Below are 25,895 nucleotides of genomic sequence, written 5' to 3' on the forward strand. Positions count from 1 at the left end.
CAATAGCTGGGATCATTCAAAGTCTCAGCTTCATAGTCCTTGTAGTTTTCGATATGTAAAGGTTAAAGACAGACAGATAATGGACAACGTACAATGACAAGTTCACATGACTTTCAGTCAGGTGATCTTTAAAGGGAAGAGGCAAAGTCGGTTTTGGAAATTTCTCGTTTATTGTTTGAATAACTGATTCATTCCGGTAGCACCTTCGGTGGGAGACATCTATCCTAAGTTCAGACTCACCGTCTGTGACATATTCATACAGGTAGATGCGCCATGCAGGCACAATGCAGTGTGACTCTTGTACAAGCTCCATTGCCAGCGGGCATGTACATGTGGCACTTTAGTACCCAGATGTATTTTGAATATCAGATAAAATCATTTGATTTGCTTCCTACATTTATTGGTGGTACAAATTAAAATGTTCATGCATCATTTTAAAAATTTAAATTTTAAACATATGTGAAAAATATGGAGATTTCAAACAAAATTCACACATCAATCTTGGGTCCTAACTCAAGAATGAGATAGGTGACAATCAGAGCTGATGTAATTGAATATTGCCACAACAAGGAACGTAACATCTGAAATTTCATTTGATCTTATTAAAAAAATTGTTTTTTTCTTAAACCATAGAAACTCAATAAATATATTTTTAAAAGGTTTTCATTTAATATGAACACAAAAACACACAATCTTTCACAAAATTGCATTAAAAAAACCACATTTGAGTAATTATAGCTCTAAAACACTTGCATTCAACACAGCACTTCTCTAAACCTGCAAACACACTCAACTTGCTACACGCCAACTCCCCTCACAACCCTCCTATAAATAATGTCTGTCTTTATATAGTCAGTTGCATTGCAAGTACTAAACAGCCTTTGTTCTGAGTCAAATGAGTCTGTTAGCTTTCACAGAAACGTCATGTATCATCCCTGATAACAGTCTTACCTTCAATGCACAGACTTAAAATAGTTGTAACACAAAGACAGCTTTACGGAAGAGCCCAAGTTTTAAGAAAATGGCAAAAAAGTTTCAAAGTTTAATGAAAAATAACTGGGTTTTTTTTGTTCAAATTTGCTGCATGCTTCACAAATCTTTTCAAGTAATAAGAATATCACACTTGATATGGTATAATTTTCACCCTTACAGATTGAATGACTTAGTTTAATTAATGGCAAATTTTAAATTTTAGCCATTCTCAAAGCTCCTTGGTAAACTGAACTAATCTGGACACAATACAATATGTCATCCCCTGTGCATGACATTGCATTATCACAGTGCTATACGATATAAAAAAAACAAGGCTGACGTCATCAAGTTTGTTTGTTGGGTTGTCATGTCATATAATTTTCTTTCTTAAAATAATTGGTAGAAAATGAATAATGTACTTGCAAATTGGAATTATGTATTATCCATATGAATAAAATACCATGGTGTTTTTGTTCTTGCTTGTTGTTCAATGCTGCACTCAGCAGTCAGTGGTCTTGAAACAATCAAGTTTGGAACAGACAATCCAATGATTGACATCATGAGCATCGGTCCATGCATTCAACCAAGTCATCGAGTCTGACCACCGATCCATTTAGTTGCCTCTAACAGCAAGTGTAGGTTGCTGGGTGCCAATATTCTGACCTGGAATCCTTACGGTTACGGACTATGGTGAAGGAGGTACCTGTATTTATAGGCATTAATTCACAGACAATCCATAATTCCTTGTAGCATGTTGGCTATTTTCTAAAAGTAACATGAACTTCCACAGTGTCAGAAAACACAACCATTATGACACAGCAAGTATCGGTAATGTCTGCAAAATCCTGAATTGGCATCATCTTATAAACATTAAACCAGTTAACTTAAAACAATCATGACTTCACCTCTTCAGATCAGAAACAAAGATGAACATTCATTGCTTCAAAGTGTCTTCATAAATACTGGATATTTCACACAATATCTACAAATAGTTGAGTCAAACTACACTCAATTGTGATGTAAACTTGCACATAAGTATTTTGGACAAGCCAAATCAACATAAATATATACAAGAGATCACTACAATGTCTCTAAAGAGAAATAGGAATGCAAGACGAAATTTAGCAAATATGCCTCAAAGATATGCAACTTTATAAAAAAAACAATCAGAACATCTGATTGAGTTTGGGATATAAAAAATAATCTACATTCAGGTGTATGTCTTAAATTGTTAGTTCCTGGGCAGAACTCGCAGAGCAGAGAACATTGGAGACACTGCCCTTAACAGCCTGTATCATCATCATTCTTCTTTTCAAAACTTATCTCTCTCTTAAGTGTTTTGATCTCAGTTGTCTTCACAGCTTATCCTCTTTTAATCTTCCTTTAATAGGGGAAAGTTTAAATGGCACTGACATTCATTAGCTAAGTTCAATTGACATGATTCAATTTGATTGACAAGAAGGGAAGAGCTGATTGACATGTGTTGTTACTGTTAGACAGTTACAAGTCTTCTACAACCCAACACTGCTGGCATCAGTCACAATACTGCAAGCTGGGGCATTATAACCTGGTTGTACTGTATACTTGTTTTTACACCTGAAGGGGATTATAACCTGGTTGTACTGTATACTTGTTTATACACCTGCAGGGCATTGTAACCTGGTTGTTCTGTATACATGTTTATACACCTGCAGGGCATTATAACCTGGTTGTACTGTATACTTGTTTTGACACCTGCAGGGCATTATAACCTGGTTGTACTGTATACTTGTTTATACACCTGCAGGGCATTATAACCTGGTTGTTCTGTATACATGTTTATACACCTGCAGGGCATTATAATATATATCTTATCTGACTAGCTGTATGCCATTATAAGAACTGTCATGGCAATACAATTTATGTAACAAATGTTCAATGCTTCTTAGCCAAAAGTGGGCAAAACAAACTGCAATAAATACTACACTCTAACTTGTTATTATTATTTTAACCTAGTTACTACTGCTGACAACTAAAATACTGTTGATATAGTGCTGCTGCCTTGGTTTATAAAAACACACTGTCTGGTTACGCTCTCATTGCGTGACTCCAAAATCAGATTTAAACAGTCGCTACCTTACACTGTTTTGGGTTTCTCAGAATATTTACACTGAACACCTCTAAATGAAGTTCTTTGTCCAACGGGCCCTTATCATAACTTGTCCTTTGCTATGAATAAGGCAATCGTGACTGACAATGGACCGCTCCCCGAGGAAGCATGTCTCTGGGTTTTAGAGTTCTTACCAAAATGTCTGACATTAATTTGTGGACTATCGAGTGTCCTGTCCACGTATGTGTAGGGGCATAGAAAGTGAGTGAGTTGGTTAACACTGCTTTGACTAGTATTTCAGACATATCACATTGTGTGGGATGTGGGAGGAAAGCACACACTGAAGCAGGTCTTTACTTTACATGTAAAGATCCAATAGCTCAAAAGTAAATTTAATCATGTATGGTATGTGTTCTTATGATATGTTCTCAGCTATCTTAACAACAAGTGTATGCATTCTTGATTTTGATTTTGAAGTCATAACCAGTCTCATTTATACCTCATCTCAAGTTCTCAGTTCACTTACATAATGAAAACTCACAACCTTAAAGGGCAATCTTTAAAGCAAATATGTCTCAAAGGTAATCTTTTCATCAATTTGACATTGCAGTTTCAGGGAAAACTGAATTTCACAGACCACTTCTTGAATTTAATTTCAATTCTTCACTGAATTTTCTTCATACAAACAAAACCATGAACAAATAATTGTGGATCAACATTAAAATTGACTTGAAAATTAAAGAACTTTGTCCCACTGACATGATTTTTTAAAGATTCCTATCATGGTGTGATTATACATATTTTCCTCATTTGTAAAGGTACAACACATACTGTAAGCTACCTTTTACTGTCACTCATAAATGAAATAATTTGCTGGGAACTGTTCCAAAGTGACGTGAATACCAAACAATGTTTTTCCTTCATATTAAAATAAACGTCTTATCTTTCAGACAAAATTAAAACACATTTAACCTATAATGATAAAACTATAAATTTCATAAATAGATTTCCCCACAGCATATTATACATATAATTACTGTCGTATTTTAAATCCTTTCTGCAGCTGGTGATCATATTTCTTGGACAGTGCAACTTGAAGACTTCATACCCTGACCATAGATTCCCTGGTGCAGCAGCATGAGGCAGAGCTTGCCTAGTCCTTGTGCTGCTTGGTCTTGGGCCCCTGAGTTCTGGGGACAGCACCGGAGCGGAACAGTAGCTGCCAGTACCAGACCAACCCAAGGACACAGAATGAGGTCACCACACAGATGTACTCAAAATGGTTGGGAAACGCGGTGCCGCAAATCGTGTACCACTCTTTACCACTAGCGGGCTGTTTCTTCACGCAGTGGAAGTCGAAAACATCTTCATCATATTTGTTGAGGCAGAGATACTTGTGCTTGGATAGAGTCTGCAACAAAAGTCAACATGGTTGAAAAACTGAAATAGTTTTGATGGTGTTTATTAGAACATGTGTATCGGATTCGGGGGCGGATCCAGGACTGAAAAAAAAAGGAGGTGGGGTCCACTTGTCGAGGGGGAACCCACCCATCCCGGATCCACCACTGTCATTATTGTACTAAAATGGCTTGTTCATATAATCAGCAGAAACGTGATTCTTCATACAAGCCAAGGTAATAAAGGGGATATATGGCTGACTGTGGCATAAAAGAACATTCACTCACTTACATATACGCTCCTGACAATGGGGACATGGACATAGAGTAACAAGCAGCTTCCGTCAAAACACATTAAAAACTCAGATCATAAGAACCAAGCTTCCCTCTAGAGTCAGTGAGTGAATATGGTTCTACGCATCTTTTAGCAATATTCCAGCATTTTCACATTTTCACCAGACATGGATTTCACACTTTGTACCCATGTGGGGAATCGAACCTGGGCCATAGGTCTGACAAGTGAACGCTTTGACCACTCGGCTGCCCCACTGCCCCTCCTATTGTAGCTACAGATGAGTAAAACTGTTATGTGTGTTTCCATCGTTCAATACTGAATGCAACCCACGGAAACCCTAGTCCTACCAAACATTCATGGTGCATGTGAATCACCTGCATGTACACATGCTATTATACCTTCAACAGTATAAGGATAACACAACATAAAACAACAGGCTAGCTGACTTGGTTGATGCACGGTCATCGATCCCAATTGCGTGGATCGATGCTCATGATATCAATCACTGGATTGTCTGGTCCAGACTCGATTATTTACAGACCTGGAATATTGCTGATTGCGGCGTTAAACAACAAACCAACCAACCAACATAAAACAAAATGTCTAACATCCATTAAATTTGAGGATAAAAATCTAAAAATTAATTTACCATGGCCTGATTTAAATGACATAAATATTGGCTGTAACAACTGTCTGTCTGTAATATTAATTACGGTTCATTTCCCAAATACACCAATCACAGTTAAAAACATTTTTTAAAGGACTGATAAGAATATGATGCAAGATTGTGAGAACCAAACATCAAATCTCAACAAAAGAGCCTACAAACATTATTTCAATCACTGACAGAGGTACGTACCATTCCGAATGGAGTCTGGACGGGTAGCGTCGTGCTGCAGTTGCCGACTGGCTGGTGGAACCCAGTAGCTTGAATACTCTCTGGCACTGCAGTGAGCACGAGGTAGATGTACAGCCCATAATGCAGCAGCACGCAGAGCAGCACCTCGCTGATAGCACCCCCTGGTGAAACATGCACAAGAGTGAGTGAGTGAGTGAGTGAATTTGTATGACATGTATATGGGGAGAGAGCGACATGCACAAGAGTGGGTGAGTGAGTGAATTTGTATGACATGTATATGGGGAGAGAGCGACATGCACATGAGTGGGTGAGTGAGTCAATTTGTACGACATGTATATTGGGAGAGAGCGACACATTCAAGGGGGGTAAGTTTGTGAGAGTGAATTTGTAAGATATGTCAGTAGAGATGCCAACCCAAATTGAAGCTTTAGAGTAGTGAGCGTGTTAAAAATTGTAAATTCATGTGAAAAAGCGTAATGTTAAAGGTACCATAATGTGGGTTTTTGCATCAGCATTATCGTTAGGCTTAGACGTACGTGAAACACACATTCACATGCATTGATACTAGTAATAGTCGCACAGGCCGTCACTATTTGAAATATAGGGCGATAAAGCTTAATATAAGCAGAAAATATTAAATTTAAACTGGTTGTGTTTGACTAGTTTATGATTAAACCATGAAACTGAATAACAAAGTATTCCTTGTCCCAAAAGCCCCCATTTTTTTATCCAGGTAACAAAAAAGGGCCTCAAAAAACTTGCAAGGTGTCTGGAATACTGCCTCCTTGTCGAAACTTGGTCAAAGCTCCACACATTCATAATATTCATCATGTGACAAAACATTATTAATTGACAGGGTGATGTTTCGAGTTCCGAAGAAAAATCGGCATACTTGCAAATATATCCCTGTTGCATGCGTCCGTGACCAGTGCTTTAACAATTTGATCTTTGTGATATTTTTTGGCATGTAATTATTTGTGAAAATAATGTCAAAATCAAATTTAGGGTGGACAAGGTAATTTAGGATGAAATTAATAGAATAATTTTAGGCTGAAAAGTGTAATGGTTGGCAACTCTGCGTTAGGGATAGACATGGCCACTGTTACGCTGAGCCTTGTGAAAATCCAGAGGGTCTAGTTGTTTTCTCAAAAAATCTAGGTATCTTATATAAACCACTAATCCAAAATGATCTTCAGGCTATCTCAATTTCACCAATGGTTTCAACCCCTACATGTACAAGAGTGAGTAAGTGAATGAGTTTGAGTTAAATAACATTTTAAACAGCATGTAAGTTATATCACGGAAGTGTTCAGTATTAAAGGGTTCTGGGTCACCAAGGTTTGCTTCTAAAGTATTCCAGTGTAGGGACCCCTTGTATCTTATCTGTTACACAAGGGTTTTAACAAGGATCCCTTAGAGTTCATGTTTAATTTTGAACACAACATGACGTGTCAGCATAATGTGGGAGTAAATCTCAAAGTAATGTGGATCATGATGATGCTGAATCAGAAAATTGACTGAGATCAGCAGATCCTGACACAACTAAGAGATGCAACTCTACACATCTTAGACACACATAAATAGTGTTAACATGACACTGCTGATTCTAAAATGTCTAAGATACAGCTCAGATGGACATAATAGATTTAATCATGACAAAACCTCAGACTGATTTTCTTAATCTAATTTTATTTCTTAAAATGAGACTGATGTAACAGTTAAAACTAGAAAATATGAAAGAATCTTCATCGTTTTACGCCGCTTTTAGCAATATTCCAGCAATATCACGGCGGGGGACACCAGAAATGGGCTTCACACAATGTACCCATGTCGGGAATCAAACCCGGGTCTTCGGCGTGACGAGCGAACGCTTCAACCACTAGGCTACCCGACCGCCCCTGATGGAGGTGAACTGAAGAGGTACCATGCTGATAATCTAGACAGAAAGTACTTACTTGACTTCTGAGGTCCCCTGGCTCCCTCTAGTGGTGTTCTGTCAGCAATCCACACAAGGAGGCCGTAGACTCCCAACAGCATGAGAACACATACCTCTGTGTGGAGCTTGAAGGAGTCATGCAGTGGGTGGTAGATCGGCAGAAACTGAAGGACTCCCAGGGGCATGGCCAGAAGGCCAGTCGCTACGGCAACCATCAGCTCCAACAGGAACCTTATGTTAACACAAAATATAACTGACCTTTTCATACGACAAATCTTGAAGTCATAAAGGTATCAAAACTTTTGTTTTACACATGACAAACACACTAACACCATATCATGTTGGGTATAATGAAATGCCCATGTCGTAGAGAGGAAACATTACATAAAATGGATCAGTTATCTCCCTTTGACCATAGCTAACCACACCAACCATAAATGAAATGATATGTAAGCCTGTTGGAGTATTAATGAAGCTACAGAAATGATAGAAATGGTCTAAATTAGTGGAGTGAGCGAGTGTGGTCGCTTTAGAAATATTCCAGGACCCCCTGAATTTTATCTGTTAACATGAGAGGTATGACAAGAAGAACAATGACAATACATTAAACTACGGTTGTAACTTGAGTGAGTGAGTGAGTATGGTTTTACGCCGCTTTTAGCAATATTCCAGCAATATCACGGCGGGGGACACCAGAAATGGGCTTCACACATTGTACCCATGTCGGGAATCGAACCCGGGTCTTAGGCGTGACGAGCGAAAGCCTTAACCACTAGGCTACCCGACCGCCCCCCCTATGTTTGTAACGAACTCATAGGGACCACTAATTTTAGTTCGCTATAACCGTAGTTCGTTATAAGCATATAAATGACCACAAATATACAGAAAATGTAAGGGGATCAAAAAACATTTTGTTATTAATGTAGTTTACTGTATTTATGCGGCTTTCAGAAATATTTGAGAGCTATAACGGCAGGGACACTAGAATTGGACTTTAAATTTTTTCCAAATGTGGGAAAAATCAAATCAAGCCTTTGGCATGACGTCTAAATTAGAAGGACAGGAGTAACAAAGATATTACCCAGCAGACTGGAATTTGTTTGCTCTCTGACACAAACAGTTGCGGAGTCCATGGAAAACCAAAGTGAAGCCTGCAGCGAAAGTTGCGTGGAAGTAGTAGCTGGTCCACGGCACCGAGTAGTGGCGGTCGTAGATGTTGGGGTCATCGTCGTGCCACGTCCACCACAACAGCTTGATGCCCATGATGTCGTAGGGAACGTCCAGGATAACAACACTGAGCCCAACTGTCAAGCAATACAATCAAGACATATGACAAGCCCCACTGAGAGCAATACAATCAATACATGTGACAAGCCCAACTGTCAAGCAATACAATCAAGACATATGACAAGCCCCACTGTCAAGCAATACAAAAAGTACATGTTAAAAGCCCCACTGTCAATTTAAACAGTTCTAACATGCGTGGAACTTTTAGTGAGTGAGTTGGGTTTAACGCCGCTTTAAACAGTATTCCTGTTATATCAAGGAGAGTCAGCTTAAGATTGGAGGAACGCCCAAAGTGATGCAGGCCTCGAAGTTTACCACTTTGCCAAGTTTGGTGAAACCCACAAGAACGGGTATGGTGCTGAAAAAACTAGAAATATAATCGGGGCAAATTGGGATTCAAATCCACAATCATATGTTTCTGGTGTGCCCAAGGGACACAACTCTGCACAGCAAATTGCTGCAGCTCAGATAACGGAGCCCCCCGTGGCCCCCTCAGTAAACTAAAACGGGAAAGTGACTTTATGAAACCATGCAACAACAGCTTCCATAACAGATCGTACCTGCAAAAGGTTCGGCCCATCCCCTCAGCTTCATATGTCCGACAGCTACTGATGCCACATAGTACAACGCTGGGTCTGTAACAGGCAGTACAAACTCATCTCAGTCTCTGGGGGGGAACTCTGGTTATTGCTCGGCAATTGAGTGAAAAATAGCAACACCAAACCACAAGCAAACTTGCATCCTGTCTAACTCATAAAATGCACTAACACTGTCAAAAAACCCTGCAATTTTTGTGTTTGTAAAATTGCATTTTATGTACAATTGTAAATACTTATCCGATCATACACTACGCGTTTCTTCCTTCTGGAGTCTGGACCAGACAATCCAGTGATTAATATCATGAGCATCGATCCACGCAATTGGGATCTATGACATGCTTCAACCAAGTCAGCGAGCCTGACCACCCGATCCCGTTAGTCGCCTTTTACGACAAGCATAGTCACCTTTTACGGCAAGCATGGGTTGCTGAAGACCTACTCTACCCCGGAATCTTCATGGGTCACAGACATATGCAAATACACACACAAATGTATAGAGGTGCATGTGAACGAGGGATCATACGAGTAACAATCTAAGTCAAAGGTAGAACGATGATGAGGTACCACTAAATGCAAAAAAGAGAACTTCCTTCTCGTCATATTTGACAAATAGACAAAAATAGATAAAAATGGACTTGTTTCTTGTCCCGTTAAGTTACCATTAACTGCAGACAGTCCAAGCTGTCTGGTAAAACACAATTCCATGAAAATTAAACAAGAAAAAAGAATACATGTTTACTGACTGAACCTGTGATGATCCGTGTTAGAATTGGTCTTCAGCAACCCATGCTTGCCATATCCATGAATACAGGCGACTTACTGGATCGGGAGGTCTGGTTCGCTGACTTGGTTGATGCATGTCATCGTATCCCAATTGTGTAGATTGATACTCATGATATCAATCACTGGATTGTCTGGTACAGGCTCGATTATTTATACAGACTGCCGTCATATAGCTGGAATATTGCTGAATGTGGCGTTAACAACAAACAAACAAAACTGACTAAACAAGATGAACCCATTCCCCTAAATCCTCCCAATCAGAGCCCCCAGCCATGGTGATCATGCTTCCACTTACACAGCAACAGAATATGGAGTGGTAGTCGTTGCCCCAGCAGCATCACAGTTGCTTGTGCGTGCCAGAAGTTGTCGATGTCGGGGAGGAAGTAGCTGACACACTCCACCGTCAGGCCATGGAAAACTGATGCTAGCCACAGCCACCGAAACCTACCTCCATGTCGCATAGCTGAAAGCAAGCACATCGTCAGTGTTATATACGGCTGTGTTATCTCAATCTGATTTGGCAAAATTTAACTGGATATTTTTCTGAAACCTTTGAATATGTTGTACTCTATCGCTGATATTTTGCTGTTTCAAAATTAATAACGTAAAGTCAATTAAATGAAAAATTACACCTATGACTAAAGAATGACTCAAGTCATCCACCTTTTGATTCAAGGACAAGGGACAGAACTCTGGACTTATTTTGTACAGAAACAGATATGATTGATCAATTTATCAAAATATGGATGTCGAATTAAGCATCTTATTTGTGTTGATGACTTTCTTGAAAAACACTCAATAATTACAAAATGTTAACATGTAGGTGTCATGGAAAAAAAAGTTAAAGATTGAACTTCTTTTTAATCTTTCAATGAAAACAGGGTTGGCAATGACTCGGCATATCAGTGATACAACAAATACAAAATAAAGGCCTTTGCTCAAGATTCTATTGGTATCAAAATATTTTAATGGAGGTTTGTTTTTAAGAATAATTTTTTCTTGACTGTGAAGAAAATCAGTGTACACCTCCTCACCATGAATGAACGTAAGGAAGGCCATGGCATAGAAGGCAATCTCACAGTACAGGAAGTTGTCATGCTTCCTGAGGATGACATCAGCTTTACGAAACTTAATCCACCAGTTCCACTCCTGAAAATAAACACTTGAATTGTTATTATCATTCTCAACCAACTCTCACAACCTTCAAACTTAACTGATTTCCAATAGAAAATGAAAGGATTGATGCAGGGGGTGGCTGAAAGCACCAGGAGGAAGCCTTCTACACCAGTGGGGTCCAGGCACTCCAGCATTGTTGGCAGAAGTGTGCGGACCTCGGTCAGGGAATTATGTTAAAAAATATTTACCAACCAACTCCATCAACGTAGTCCATCATAGTAAGGCTCAATATGTTCAGCCACCCATCTTATGTGTGGAATGTTAAGTATAGAAATAGGGAAGGTTCGTATTCATCATGATCTTCTATAAAAACACTACCGCCATCATCCTAGTCTAAATGATTCAACAAAAATGACAAAAACACAAAATTATTAACATCCATAAAAAGCAAAAAACACCATTATAACTGTTATTAATACGAGTGCAACACACTATAACACTTACATGAGAGATAGTTTCAAGATTGTTTAATTAAACTGCTGGCCTGTTGGCCTGTGGCCAGTTAAAGTACCAAAAGGCTTGCTGATATGTAAAGTAGATGGCCAATGTGGCAAGTCAAAATTTCACCCCTTCTCTGTGTATGTTTAAGTTTTTCAACTGGACACTGCTCGCTAATCATGAGATAATATTTAGGGGGGATGGGGTTGTGTGAATGGTTAACTCAAAGAGATATGTTGTGAACAACATCATCTTTATTTGCTTGTAAACCACCATAATATGAGGCAAACGGAAGCCAAGATGTAATCTCAGAGTGCAGGAAAAGACATTTGTTGGGTGGGGAGTTCTAAGTCCCCCTGGTAACTCAGTCGCTATGTGACCTTGGGTTCGGCCACTTTGCGGCCTCCATCATTTAGTTGTGTGGCCAGTTAGTACAGAAAAGCGGCCAGTGACCTTTGAAAGGAGCAAGCCCTGCTGGCTATTGACAAATTTGTTGTTAAATCTACCTGTTTCAAGATGCAATGGGCACTATTCCAGCTATATCACAGCAGGGTACACCAGGAATGGGTTTCACACAGTGCGCCCATGAGGAGCTTACACTTTACCACAGAGATAGGCCATCACACTAATCCACTCAAGATGTCATGTCCTTTGAGTCTGAACTTAACCTATCAGAGGCTCAGGTGAATATTTGCAAATGCAAATAAAAATAATAAAATGTCACACGGTCTTGATACATCGTCATTTATCGTAGTGTAATTAATTTACATATCATGTTTTCTCTAATCGTTACATAATATCAAAACTATTAAATTTGTGTGTGCAAAAAATTAAATTAAAGGTTATTATTTCAAAACATTTCTACTATGTGAGTGTAAAAACGAAATACAATACATTTCAACTATTAAGTTTGAAAATGTAGAAATTAAATTCAACATTATTATTTCATTACATTTCAACTACCGTATTAAGCATGTTAAGATTGTGAGTGTAAATGAAACACATCATGTTTGTGGGCAAACATAAGAATGTTTGACCCAAGCACACCCTACAGGAGTAAACAGAAAGCCACACCTACTCCAGATGGAAGTGTCAGTTAAACAACTCCTCAATGCCATGTTCCCTTAAAGTGGTAGCGCATGTTTTGACCATCATTCCAGAAGATGTATGGCAGGTAAGAGCAAGGTGTGCTCTGACATACGATACTTACAACATGCAGAACCCTGCAAATAAACAGGATTTATGCAGTGCTGTGTTGCTTGCTCGGCTTTTTAGACAATATTCTTCTATGATTATATAGAAACATCGTCTATCTTTTTTTGATTCAGCTAAAAGCCACCTTTAACCATACTCTTGATATATTAATGATTTAATGATATGTACGATGGGCTCACCATGCCCTTTATGGACTGAAAGCAATGTTCTCCTTAAAAACAACAACATAAAAACAAGTAGAAATACTGGTTATGAGTTGATAATGTTGTGAATCTGACCAGTCCAGGCAACATCTGTTTCACCTGGTGATAACAACCTGCGGTATTCTGCCAACTCAGCAGCTGCCACAGAGGTCAGCTGTACTGCACCTCCGGTGCCCGATTAGTGACCTCTTGCCTACAAACACAAGCCTAGGGTCTGCCAGTGTTTGGTCACTACTGTCATAACGGTAAAGCAAATAATGTGATCAACACTTGTAATAATATTGTAACAAGGTACGAAGGGAGATATTCTATTCAATAAAATATTCAATAAAATGTTCAATAACATGTTAAATAAAATGAATAGCTAAATGTGTTGTATTTTAATCCTGTGTTTGCAATTACAATCAAATCATGGGAAATATGTTTTTCTCACAGGACCTTACTGTATTTGCTGAAATACAAACCCTGGGTGTTTAGAAAATTAAAAAACAAGGTGCTTATTAAACAAACACAGTGAGTATAAATTTCATGTCAGAGTTTGAATGTGAGAGACCAAATTTAGTTCAAACAGAAACTAAAACTTTGGGGTGATATTAGGTTTCGAAACAAGGCGAATGACACTTGAATTGTATTTTTTCTGTTATGGAAAGCATTCTACAAACGCTGTAATCAATACTGCCATGTGTGATTTTCTTAATGATAACCTGGAAATAGAAATCACACTGACATATAATGTTTACCTTCGCTCTTGTGTCTCAATAAAATAATGTCCCAGTTTTTTGTGTAAAGATTGAAGGAGATTATGTTGCAATCATTATTCTTATGTACAAGGGAATAATCTATCCTACATGTTCTTATTCTGGTTGCTTTTTTTTATTTGCAATATGTATCATAAATATAAATACATCCTCTGTATAGCATTTGATATATCACCGTCTTGTGAACTTTCGGGAATAGTACAGGGCTGATTGGTTGGCCACAGGTGCAGGGTGGAACAGGGTGCTTAATATGGCAAATACCATATTTGACGTAATAAGCGCCCACAGCGATATTTCCTAATATATTGGCTTGTGAACAATCCCGATTGATCAATGTACACAAGACTTATTTATTTGTGTATAATACGTGTGTTATATGCATCCTTAATTATGGGAAATTAAATTCTGGCAAATAATATCTGTCGTATATAAACATTTCAGGCTGTCAGCATAAGCCACAAAGTTAACGATCTTTCATCTCTGTTATTTTTCGCCAAAATAATATTCTAATAAGAGCCCCCTATTTCTAATTTTGAGAGCACCCTGGGTGCTTATTATGTCAAATACGATATGGTAATCCCAGGGATTTATCTTGGATTTTAAACTAAGTGCCTCTAGCAGTCAATTGGAGAAAATATTGTTATTTTGTTCAAAATTAACATTTTTTCTCACAGTTATTTTCTTAAATTCAGAGGTATTATAATATGGCATGTTGGGATTGCATTCAATGGTTTAATATAAAACTAAGCATCAAAACCTCTTGATCCTTATTGGTCCTTTTGGGACACGGAAGGCCCAGTCGTCTAAGGCGCCGCGATTCGCTATGCAGGGTTGTGTCCCTCGGGCACGCCAGAAACCTATGATTGTGGGATCGAATCTTGGTTCGCCCTGTTTATGTTTCTAGGTTTGTTAGCACCATACCTGTGCTCTTAGCTTTCAACGAAGTGGTAAACATCTGAGACCTGCATCACTTCGGGCTTTCCTCCCACATTAAGCTGAAACGCCGCAATATAACTGGAATACTGTTAAAAGCGGCGTTAAGCCCAACTCACTCATTTACTATTGGTTCTTTTATCAGTGAAATAGAGGGCACCTCTGCAAGGCCACAAAATCAGTTATTAGTTATTACGTGAATTTGGAAATTTATAATTCCAAATTGGGAACTTTTATTGACATTTGCTGCAGACGTGGGGCTGAACATCGGCCTCAGATCAGGTCTAGATAATCTCTGAATCCATTTCTGAGTTGACCACAAGGTCAACTGGTGACATGCTGTTCATGTTGCCGGACCCGCTGTACCTGCTGGTCAAAGTTCACAAGAGGCTAAGTATATGCTTTGAGATAATGAGTACAGGTTAACTAGGCAAGTAGGTTATAAATATGGAGTGAAGGTGCACGGTATTACCGGTATATTAGTTCATGGAGGTCTACTCTCTCAATGATACGTATCACAATATCATTCTTAAATGCTCGATATATCTGGTGATTTTTATCATGTGTTTAATGTTATACACTTGCCAGGTGAGGTGAGGTGAAATTGGGTTTAACGTCGCGTCCAAGATTATTGCACTTATATAGTGAAGCGCATGCACGTGTGTGAGTGTCTGCTTGTACTAGTCCGGACTGATGCCGATTTATAGTGCTAGCTCACTGAGATACCATGCTGCAGTATAACATGAATACCCCACTCAGACACAGTATACTGACTCCGAGCCGACCAGTCCTTGTTTTAGCCCCTTAATGTCGAGCGCCAGACAGGGCAACAACAAGTACCATCTTTTAACGTCTTTTGGTATGACGTGGCTGGGGATCGAACCCCAGACCTTCCACTCTCCGGGCGGACGTTCTACCACCAGACCACGGAGGCGGTCCATACACTTGCCAAATACCTAAAGCATGAATCTGGAGCGACCATCTACGTCTATTTATTGAATGAGTAAACATTTTGCTGTCATCTTGTTTTGTTCCCTTTATGGACTTCAATTCATCTCTTATTATGCATGCTACAGGCATGTGACTTGGGACCAGCTCTATCACGCACGCACACACGCACACAATCGTTTCACTGGATTCAAAGGAAGGACAAGCATGCACTGCAGGTCAGGTGTTCTAAAACTCTGCAAATGCAATGACATACTGTTTCCACCAAACGCTGTTGGTGGATACCTTAAATCTGTATGTGATGACAAACTACATGGCTAGGTAGCAAGTAAATAGAAACACATTGAAGAAATGAAACCATTCCATGACAGGGGGTGAATGTACTGCAGCACAGTTTCAAAGATGTAACATTTCAGTATCACCACCCTGGCATTGCCTGAAGCTGGGATATGGGATGTGACACAATCTGACCTGTGAGTGACTCGTAATCAAAGCTTGTTCATGATATGACCATATCAATCAGGAATATTATATGAATATTTAATTACTTCCTGTTTTTTCATGTTATAATAATGTGATTAATTAATGATAATCAATCATTATAGTAAATATGTAACACAGGACTCACGATGCAACATTTCACAGGGCTCCAGATAAAGGCCATATCGGTGTATGTACGGGTTTTACACACACACACACCCACACCCACACCCACACACCAACGCAAAGATATTAACGTGAGCATGTAACACAGGAAATACCATATCAACAAATCTGTACCGAAGTACGCAAATTAGTCATGTAATTACACTGTCTGGTTACAAAACTATTCATTGTATATCTGGACTTATGTTTTTAACCAGAATCCCCAAGTTGCTGGCGACAACCATGGGGTACAGGATATCCGTGTCCCACAGAATCCCCAAGTTGCTGCCGACAACCATGGGGTACAGGATATCCGTTCCCCACAGAATCCCCAAGTTGCTGCCAACAACCATGGGGTACAGGATATCCGTTCCCCACAGAATCCCCAAGTTGCTGGCAACAACCATTGGGTACAGGATATCTGTTCCCCACAGAATCCCCAAGTTGCTGGCAACAACCATGGGGTACAGGATATCCGTTCCCCACAGAATCCCCAAATTGCTGCCAACAACCATGGGGTACTGGATATCCATTCCCCACAGAATCCCCAAGTTGCTGCCGACAACCATGGGGTACAGGATATCGATTCCCCTCAGAATCCCCAAATACAGTGTTCCCTTGCTATTGCGCTCTTCAATATAGCGCTTACCCGGTTATAGCGCGTGGTAAAGCATGGCTCCCAAAATTTACTTACATTTTTAATAAACTCAAGTTTTCCAATGACACAATGTTTTTCCCCATCTCAAAAATAATTATCAGCTGATCACTGAGATCCCGTAAGACCGGAAATACCAGTCATTGAATCCGAACTGAAGTACAGAATTTAATCCCATTATTATATTATCTGGTTATAAAAAGGTGTTCATTGTTTATCTAGACTTATGTTTGTAATTTATTTTATTAATTTTATTCAAAGTTTCATTCAATATTGTTTACATTTATTTCGGTGAAATCGTGTGTGGAGTGATCAGTAGATCGCACAACTCACCGTGATTTATAGCAACCACCATCAGATTACCGTTATTGATGCCTTGAAAGAAATTTAAGCTGACGGAGAATGGATACATATATCACAAACGCCCTACTTTGACTAGTTTAAAGTCATAATTGTTGTAGTTAGACTGTTATATATCAATATAGAGTTTTTGCTAGCGTGAGAGCCTCGACGATAAATGGTCATATTGTTCAATACGTAAAAAATATCTGGCAATAGCGTTCACGCTTATGCTTATTATAATTTTAAATATATATAGTAAAGCTGCAACTAAAATAACACGATATTGGAATATCTTATTCCAGATAAAATAATAGTTTCAGGTACAATTCTTCCAATCATTGCATCAAAATTCTTTAAAGTTATGTTATTGGGTAAATTCTAACGGTATAACTGGTAGATTGGGAGAAAACGAGTGTATCGCTGATTGCTGTTTCCGGCTCAGTTTATAAGAATACACAATAATCTTAATCTCTGCATATAGACATAGCCTAGTAGAACTGGAAATACAATTTAAACAGTAAATCATCACGTTGAGTGATGTCATATCTCAAATTTCAAATTTGCATTGACTAATTTTGTTATCACCTGTTCATTTACCTGACTCTTCTGAAGGGATACGATGTAAAATAATTCTGCTCATAATATTTGAATTTCCCCCCACCCACCCATCCCCACAAAACATGAAATACAAGATTAATCAGTTAAATTCCATTCAATACTCTAAGTGTGCTCTTTAGTTATGCCAGTACTCCTATTAGGGCTGGGACGGGTAACTCAAGTACTCGGGTCGGGTTGGTCTTGAGTTGGACTCAGGTACCCACATTTTTTTCCCAACTCTTGAGACTTGCAGTTGGTACCTAGGTAGGGTCTGGTAATAGGGGGTTGGGTATCCGGGTAGTAAATTTGGACTCGTCCTAGCCCTAACTCCTATATTGAAATAATAAGGAGTACGTACTCCCGATGCTAAAAACTTATCTGGAGCCCTGATTACAAATAAAGCATAATTAGGCTTCAAAATTGACACAAGTCCAAAACAAGACTAGTGATTTATCCTTGGAGACCATCACTATTAGCAAGATGGCAACTCTATGGCAGATCATCTTGTGGACTCGTGACAATAACAATTAATTTCTAACCCTGGTACATTACTCAGATGCCATTGTCATGCTCTTGATTTTGACTTAACTGTGACAAACATGTGCTTGGCGGTCACCATGACTCTTAATTTCTACAGATTAGGGAAAACATGCACCCCATTCTAAGGATCTTTTGTTCAACCACATAGAAGATAGTGCTCTTATCCTTATCTTGTTTGTCTTTCATTTCTTCAACATGTCAACATGGTCAATGGTTTTGATGATTGCATCACTAATATCCCAGTGTCAACATGTACAATCAAAATCACAACAAATGCCTGTCAAAATATAGTTAGCTTTGAATACATGAGCCTTCTTCGCATCTGATAGTGCTTTACAGCCTCAGAAATACTGATAAATATATTTGAGTATCCTCTTCATACATTCATTGAATATATTTCCTAAATGCAACTTTTATTCTTAGAATAAACAAACATAACTTAAAAGAAATGAATGGGAGGAATCACCAAGTATTCTCATATCATGTCTGCGCTTACATTATTGGAAGACAATGTGTGAGCAGTAAACAGTACAAAAGTGTAAAAAATCAGATTTCTCCTTTTAATCTCCTGGATCCTAAATGCATACAATAATAACAGTATTTGATCTATATTTTTGATATAGTAATAACATAAAAAATATAAGTTACAGTTGTTTATCAGTGTGTGTGTGTGTTTTTATTTACATTAGTATAAAGACAAGTGAAGAATGATGCATGATAAGATCATAGTTTGTCTTCGTTCATAACAATAATGATATATTTTGACAATGCTAAGCGAGGCCTGGCACAACATTTTCCAAAGAATCTATGCAAGACTATGGCACTGCTTACGTCATTTTCACGAAGGTTATTGCGGTTCCATGAAAGTCACGAGCTTACGGTTTAGCCTAAGCCGATGGCAAATCATCAAATCCCATAAATAGAAAAGACAAAATAACCCAAATCAGCGCATTTTTCAGTGCCTTTTGACAACTTGATACTTCCATCATTGAAGTGATCGTACTCGTGCAGGCAAAATTTGTTTTGTCAGTCGAATGATGTCAACCTAAATGCTGTCTACTCTGCATATCTTGCATAACCAACTTACTTCTTTAGTCTTTGGTAAATAATCATTCACGGTTTTCCACACTGCATCCATTATGTTGTCTCTATCGCGCGTCTGCGCGCGTATTACAACGTGCTTTACCTTTGACCTTTAGTGGACTATAAACTAATTTCCGGGGTTTTAGGAGCATTTATTGTCAAAATATTATTCTGATGGATACAGTGTAATAAATTTCTTTTTAAAAAAAGATTATTATATAACTTACTTTTATACATACATTAAAAACAATAACAAGTGCTATCTTATTTCGACTAAAATTATGTGGCTTTAGTTTCAGAAATGCACTTTAAAAACATCAAGGATCCCTTACCATGCCAATGACCTCTCGGGTCATGACCCAGCGCAAGGTCAATTTATTTTATTGACAGATCTATCACGTCGCTGGTTTATACATGGAGTCAGTTAATCAGCAAAAATTCGAACCGAAGTGTTCTTGTGTTGAAATTCAACGTTGATATTCGACTTAAACATTGAAAATTGTATTGATATATGTTGTCGTAGCGGCGGCTAGGTAGTCACGCTTGTTGATCTTTGTCGATCACAATGGCGGACAGTGCTAGTGAGTTGGAGAGCGACACAAGCTCCATTGACGGGGGCCCTACGATGAAACCACCATCACCAGCACAGATGGAACAACTGCAAAAGAGAATAGAATCCCTGGGTCAGGAAAACAGAGTATTGAAGATGGAGTTGGAAACCTACAAACTAAAATGCAAATCGTTACAAGAGGAAAATCGTGAACTGAGAAAAGCAAGCGTGAACATTGTGAGTCAAATGTCTGTGTTTAGAAACATGACTAATATTTATTTTTCTCACGATATTTGAAAAATAATAGAAAGACAGCTACAGAATTTGATTTAGATGTTGTCATTGAATAATTCCAGATATCTAGAACCGTTGTCATTGTGTTGTGACAAATGAAACTCAAAGTATTCTCGTTGCTGGATCTTCAAACATGTCAAAAGCAATTACCATCTGTTCACACATGTCTCACACATGGCAGGGAAAATATTTTGTTTGTTATGTTTAGCTGATATGTAATTCATTTTTGATAATGAACGTACATGTTTGAAGCCAGAAAATTAGTGATAATGCCAGTGTCTGAAAGACCATTTTGGAGATATTGTCTTCTATGTCAACCAATATGGATGGCAGTGATTCAGGATTGATATTGGCACATTCTATATTTGGCTAAATATGTTAGATATTAATCCTTGACAATATCATGCCTATGATGAATATATTATATTCCACTTTTACCATGTTTACCTCATAGTTTGTTTTGAACAGTTCTGCGTTCCTGTTTTGTCTTACCCCAAAAACCCTGCACAGCTGCTGACTTTAGTGTTCTCACATTCTTTCCAATAACTTCACATCATCAGGCATATCCATTACTTAATGTTACCATATTCTTGAAAGTTTTCAGTTTGTAATAGTTTCAAGTAGGCCTGTCCATTAACATGATTAATGCTTACATCAATATCATGGGTGTGTTCTTTTTAGAATGTTATCTTATTTTGCAATTCCATCCAGGGCTTGATTTAAGGAACTTTATTTAACTTGCACCAGGTGTGTGTTGACATGAAAAATGTGATTGCACTCTTGTCCCATAAATTTTTCAAAGAGGAAACATAAACTACATAAGTACTGGTACATTTCAGATCTCTGATGACTGTCATGATTTTACATAAATATTGCTGTAAACCATAATAGGATGTGCACAGAGTCTTTACTACCCACAGTTTGATGACTTCAAGCCCAAGAAAGGATGACAAACTACAAATAACACTGGTAACCCACAGATTAATAATGTAGTATGGTACATAAACATGATAAAGCCTAAAGGTACTTACTGTGTTGAAAGATCATTGTTATGTTGAAAAGTTGAATTTACTGTACTTAACATGCACACCGTTGCACTTTTCAATAATAGGTTCAACGGGTGCATGTTTTATATAACTTAATGGAGTCATGTATAATTTTTGTAACGACAAAATATTTGGCAAATTCTTCAATTATCTTGTTAAAAGATGTACAGTAAGTGTAAAAAACTTTTAAAATTCAATTGTGTGCCAAATATCATTCAGAGACAGGCAGTCCGACAAAATGTTCAGTGCCTAACTCATTCGACACTTTAAAAAAACACACCTTTGATTGTTAAAGTCACACATTCCACAGTTTTCTTAACATGCTTAAATTGATCATGTGGTCAAACTTGGTGATTTTGTTGATAGCGTGTCAGCATACTTGGATGGCATGGCTCATTGCTCATAATATCAGTCACTGGTTTATCTGCTTTACACTCGATTATTTATAGGCTGCCATCATACAACTGGAATATTGTGGCGTTAAGCAACAAACAAACATAAAATAAGGCAGGTTCTTGGTGTTTCAGAATAATGTGCTGTTGCTACATCATGAATAACAAGGTCATTGTGAAGGTTGTACATCTTTATGATGGCAGGGTGTTTCCAGTAGAGAAAGAATATAAGAGGTTAAAACATGGTATCGTTACGATCAGTGGCCTCAAGATGACTGTGGATCCCTCTCTCTCAACCTACCACTGTGGCTTTATCTATTGCAGATCTACCTCTACAGTTGCCTGGTCCTCCCTCTCCTCCCTTGTATATTGGCCCCATCAGCTGATTTCAGTTATGTAGTGGTAATATGTAAATGAGTGAGATACTAGGTCAGTCAAGTCCTGTATGCCAGTTAATATTTGTGATATGTCTGAATTTATTAGTGTGATGTGGTTCAGTAATTGCTACTGCAACGCCTCTTTCAACCTAACTACTGAATGTATTGCAGCAGGAAATAAGGTGATCAATTATAAACTTAACTTAAAAGATTAACAACGTAGAACCAAAAATGCATTGTGTTAGCATTGTTCAGAATTTCTTTCATAAAAGAGACTACTCAGGCAGTAGGACACCCTCACCCTATAAATTTCATGTCATTGAATAGTCCCTGAAGATGAGCTTCTGTGCCCATTTGTTATACATGTATTAAAAGAAATTGAAATGTTTATAAGAATAGTCCCAAGTATCGTCCCAAGAGTTTTCCGGATGGACAGTGTAAATAGATTTGCTCTGTGCACTTTTCTACCCAGTGCAAGGACTGTTTGCCGTACTGTCTACTAAGTGTTATTCAAGCTCTCTTGATACATATTCTCTTCATAATTCCTTCTTGTATTGTCCTTTGATCATGCTGATATTCCACTACCAAAACTGGTTCCTCGTGTTGATTGGCTGACTGAAAGTTTGAACCAAATGTTCCTCACCAGCTGTGTTATACAAGATAGGTGTCCAACATTCAAGGTCACTGGGCCATCTGGTCACTTTGATCAAAGTGCCTTTGATGATGGTGCCTTTGGTTTGAGTGATTGCTGACCAGATGCCTTGCCCATTAGATATCCTATTGTAGTCTGTCTGTCATCTCATGACAAAGAATCTACGTTCAGCTCCACAGAGTGGGCAGGCAAACAAATTGAAAAGAAAATGAAGTAAAAACGTTTTGTTGATAATGAAACTATTATGTGAATATATGTGCCAAAATAGGTCTCAATTTGAATCTTGACCTCAAGAGTTTGATAATGGTTATGTATTTTGATCATTTTTCAAACTGCATGTACTCACTGCATCATTGTTTAGTTATGTTCACTATGATGATTGCTGTATCTGAAAGGGAACAACATAGTGCAACAAGATGGGGAATAAACAAGGCCATGGGCAAAGTCACTTCTCTTCTTTGAATATCCTTCTGCAAATATCGCATTCGACGTAATAAGTGCCTTGCTCTAATAAGCGCCCACAGCGATATTTGATAATATATTGGCTAGTGAACAATCCCAATTAGCAACCTTTCCGATTGATCAATGCACACAAGACTTATTTAGTCATGTATAATACGCACTCGTGTGTTATATGCACCCTTAATTATGGGCAATTAAATTCTTGAATAATATATCTATCCTGTATAATACGCATATATCATTTCAGGCTGTCAGCATAAACCACGAAATGTACAATCTTTCAACACTGTTTGTTTTTTTCACCAAAATTACATTCTAATTAGAGCCCCTCATTTCTAATTTTAAGAGTGCCCTGGGCGCCTATTTACGTCAAATCCGGTACCTTGAATATTTTTGTGAGACAGGAAGTTTGTAAACTTATTTCAAAGTGTAATAAATATTATCTTGGGTCAAACTCCTGGATATATAAATCTTCTCTTTTTTAGATAGAATGGCATTTTAGGACTGGTGGGGGAGGTGAGAAACACACAAACCACAGACAGTCTTAGTGGTGTAATGGTGCACTGAAAGGTGCATACATGATGATACTTTATTGCCACGATATGCAGGGATTCCCCTAGGCGTTCTATTTTGGGAGTCATCATACCCTCAAAATCTTTTTTTTAAATAATAAAAAAAAGAGTTAAGAGTCATAATTGTAATTGCAATCAGTAATTTATTTAACATATCACAATAACTGTTACTTTCTCTTAAAAAGTGTTTCATATTTTTGTGTCCCAATGATTTGTGCCAATGATAAGTTTGTACACCTTAAGTGAAAGGCTGTAGTTTTTTACTGCACATTATATATGAAATAGCATTTTTATATTTTAATGTGTAAACAGAGATGAGAGTTTTCCGTGGATCCATGAATTTTAATGACCACAAGTTTGTTAAAGCCTTGTGGCTTCCCCGTAAAACCCCCATATTATGGACCAGGCTCCATTGCAAACATGTTTCAGCTGAAAAGGAAAATATCCATTCTCATCCGTGTAAAGTCGTTGTCTGACTGACACATCATTTACCTACCTGACGTAATGTATAATAAATGCGCAGTCTCCAGGGAAACTTGCAATGTTTGGGTAATGTTTGTGAGAAATTGGGAAGAGATTTTTCGAGCACAGAATTGGAGAATGATATCATACTTGTGTGTTTGGGGATGGTATGTATCCTGTGTTAGGAATATACACCATGTATTTCACTCGTTAAGGCTGGCTAAATGTTTATTCCTAATACAGGACATTCATCCCCAAACCCACTCGCGTGATAACCTCTATATCAGTAGATGAATGCTGTCAATCTGTCTTACCATGTTTACCACTGTGTAATGGACTCAGTTCATACATGGGTGCTAGTCACTAGACTTGCACAAGTCGATAAGGCAATAATTAATAGTTTACATCGTAAGTTCAAGATTATGTAAATAATAAGAACAAGTTGTCCCTATAAGAGACTGGAGTCTTTTGTACTGTCCACATATCTAGACTTGCCTATCAGGAGGATAGAATTAATACACATCCATGGCCTTTTCTTACAGTACAGCCTTGGAGCAAGGCTAGCTAGTCAGATACCAGGGGAAATCTAGAAGGGCTAGTTGTTTCCTTTAGCTGTTGTTATTCTTGAACAAGGAATTTGCCTCAGAATAATACATTGTTCACAGGACACACTTAATGTTTTAAAACAGTGTGAGTTGTGGGTTAAAAAGATGTTTGGAGAAAACAATTGACCGTTTTTAAGTGCTGACTGAAACAATTATTCTGTCTTAAACAAAAATCCCAAATCCCAAGCAGAATATTAAATGGTCGATCTTTAATGATGCTGATATCACTCACTCGCTCGCTCACTCACTCACTCACTCACTCACTCACTGTACCAGTACAGCCCTGTCAGCTGTCTATGATATTGATAAACATGTTTAAGAAGCCATTAATGAAGACAGTGATGCAAACTTAACATGCTTAATATGGAACATTCACTTCCCCGTATACTGATTACCTATTGGGACACCCCTTAAAAAGCCTGAAATTCTACTAGCCCTTGGGATACCTTTAGCATTCGACAAACTGATGCTATTTCCAATATGCATTGCTTGATGCTTCTTAGCATTAGTTTGTGCGGCCTGAGCTGTTTTTCTTCTTTTGGCAAGATAGGATTCTCAAACAGTGTTTGCTCGGGGATTTGTCTTGGATCCCAAACTAAGTGCCCTTGGCAGGCAAATTTGAAAAAAAATGTTATTTTGTTTAAAAAAAAAGAGTTATATTCTTTTATTTTTTAAGGTATTTTAACTTTGCATTGAAACGTTGAATTCTGTACAGTAATGTCAAATTAAGCCT

The 25,895-nt window shown here is 38.1% G+C and overlaps 2 protein-coding genes across 4 annotated transcripts in view; one reads left to right on the forward strand and one right to left on the reverse strand.

The window, feature by feature from the left end:
- Positions 1-151: 151 nt before the first annotated feature.
- LOC124149321 lies at positions 152-19,861 on the reverse strand. 2 transcript variants are annotated; one of them, XR_007219963.1, is made up of 9 exons: positions 19,755-19,861; positions 11,252-11,366; positions 10,513-10,680; positions 9,396-9,470; positions 8,630-8,852; positions 7,568-7,779; positions 5,613-5,773; positions 2,707-4,472; positions 152-2,568 (listed from the first exon to the last, which is right to left on the reverse strand). XR_007219963.1 is itself a non-coding variant. In XM_046520825.2 (8 exons), the coding sequence occupies exons 1-8, from the start codon at positions 19,803-19,805 to the stop codon at positions 4,215-4,217; spliced, it is 1,263 nt and encodes a 420-aa protein (XP_046376781.1). In that variant the 5' UTR covers positions 19,806-19,861; the 3' UTR covers positions 152-4,214. The 2 variants fall into 2 exon arrangements, 1 of the variants encoding a protein (XP_046376781.1); XM_046520825.2 differs by having other exon boundaries at positions 152-4,472.
- Positions 19,862-20,114: 253 nt separating this feature from the next.
- LOC124149322 (coiled-coil domain-containing protein 6-like) overlaps positions 20,115-25,895 on the forward strand; it is a 44,328-nt gene continuing 38,547 nt past the window's right edge. For both annotated transcript variants that reach the window (XM_046520826.2, XM_046520827.2), the window contains exon 1: positions 20,115-20,537. In XM_046520826.2, coding sequence (XP_046376782.1) covers positions 20,316-20,537 — 222 coding nt within the window. In that variant the 5' untranslated portion in view covers positions 20,115-20,315. The remainder of the gene's footprint in view (positions 20,538-25,895) is intronic.

This window comes from Haliotis rufescens, unplaced genomic scaffold, assembly GCF_023055435.1.
Source record: "Haliotis rufescens isolate VD_foot unplaced genomic scaffold, xgHalRufe1.0.p SCAF_11, whole genome shotgun sequence".
Lineage (NCBI taxonomy): Eukaryota > Metazoa > Mollusca > Gastropoda > Lepetellida > Haliotidae > Haliotis > Haliotis rufescens.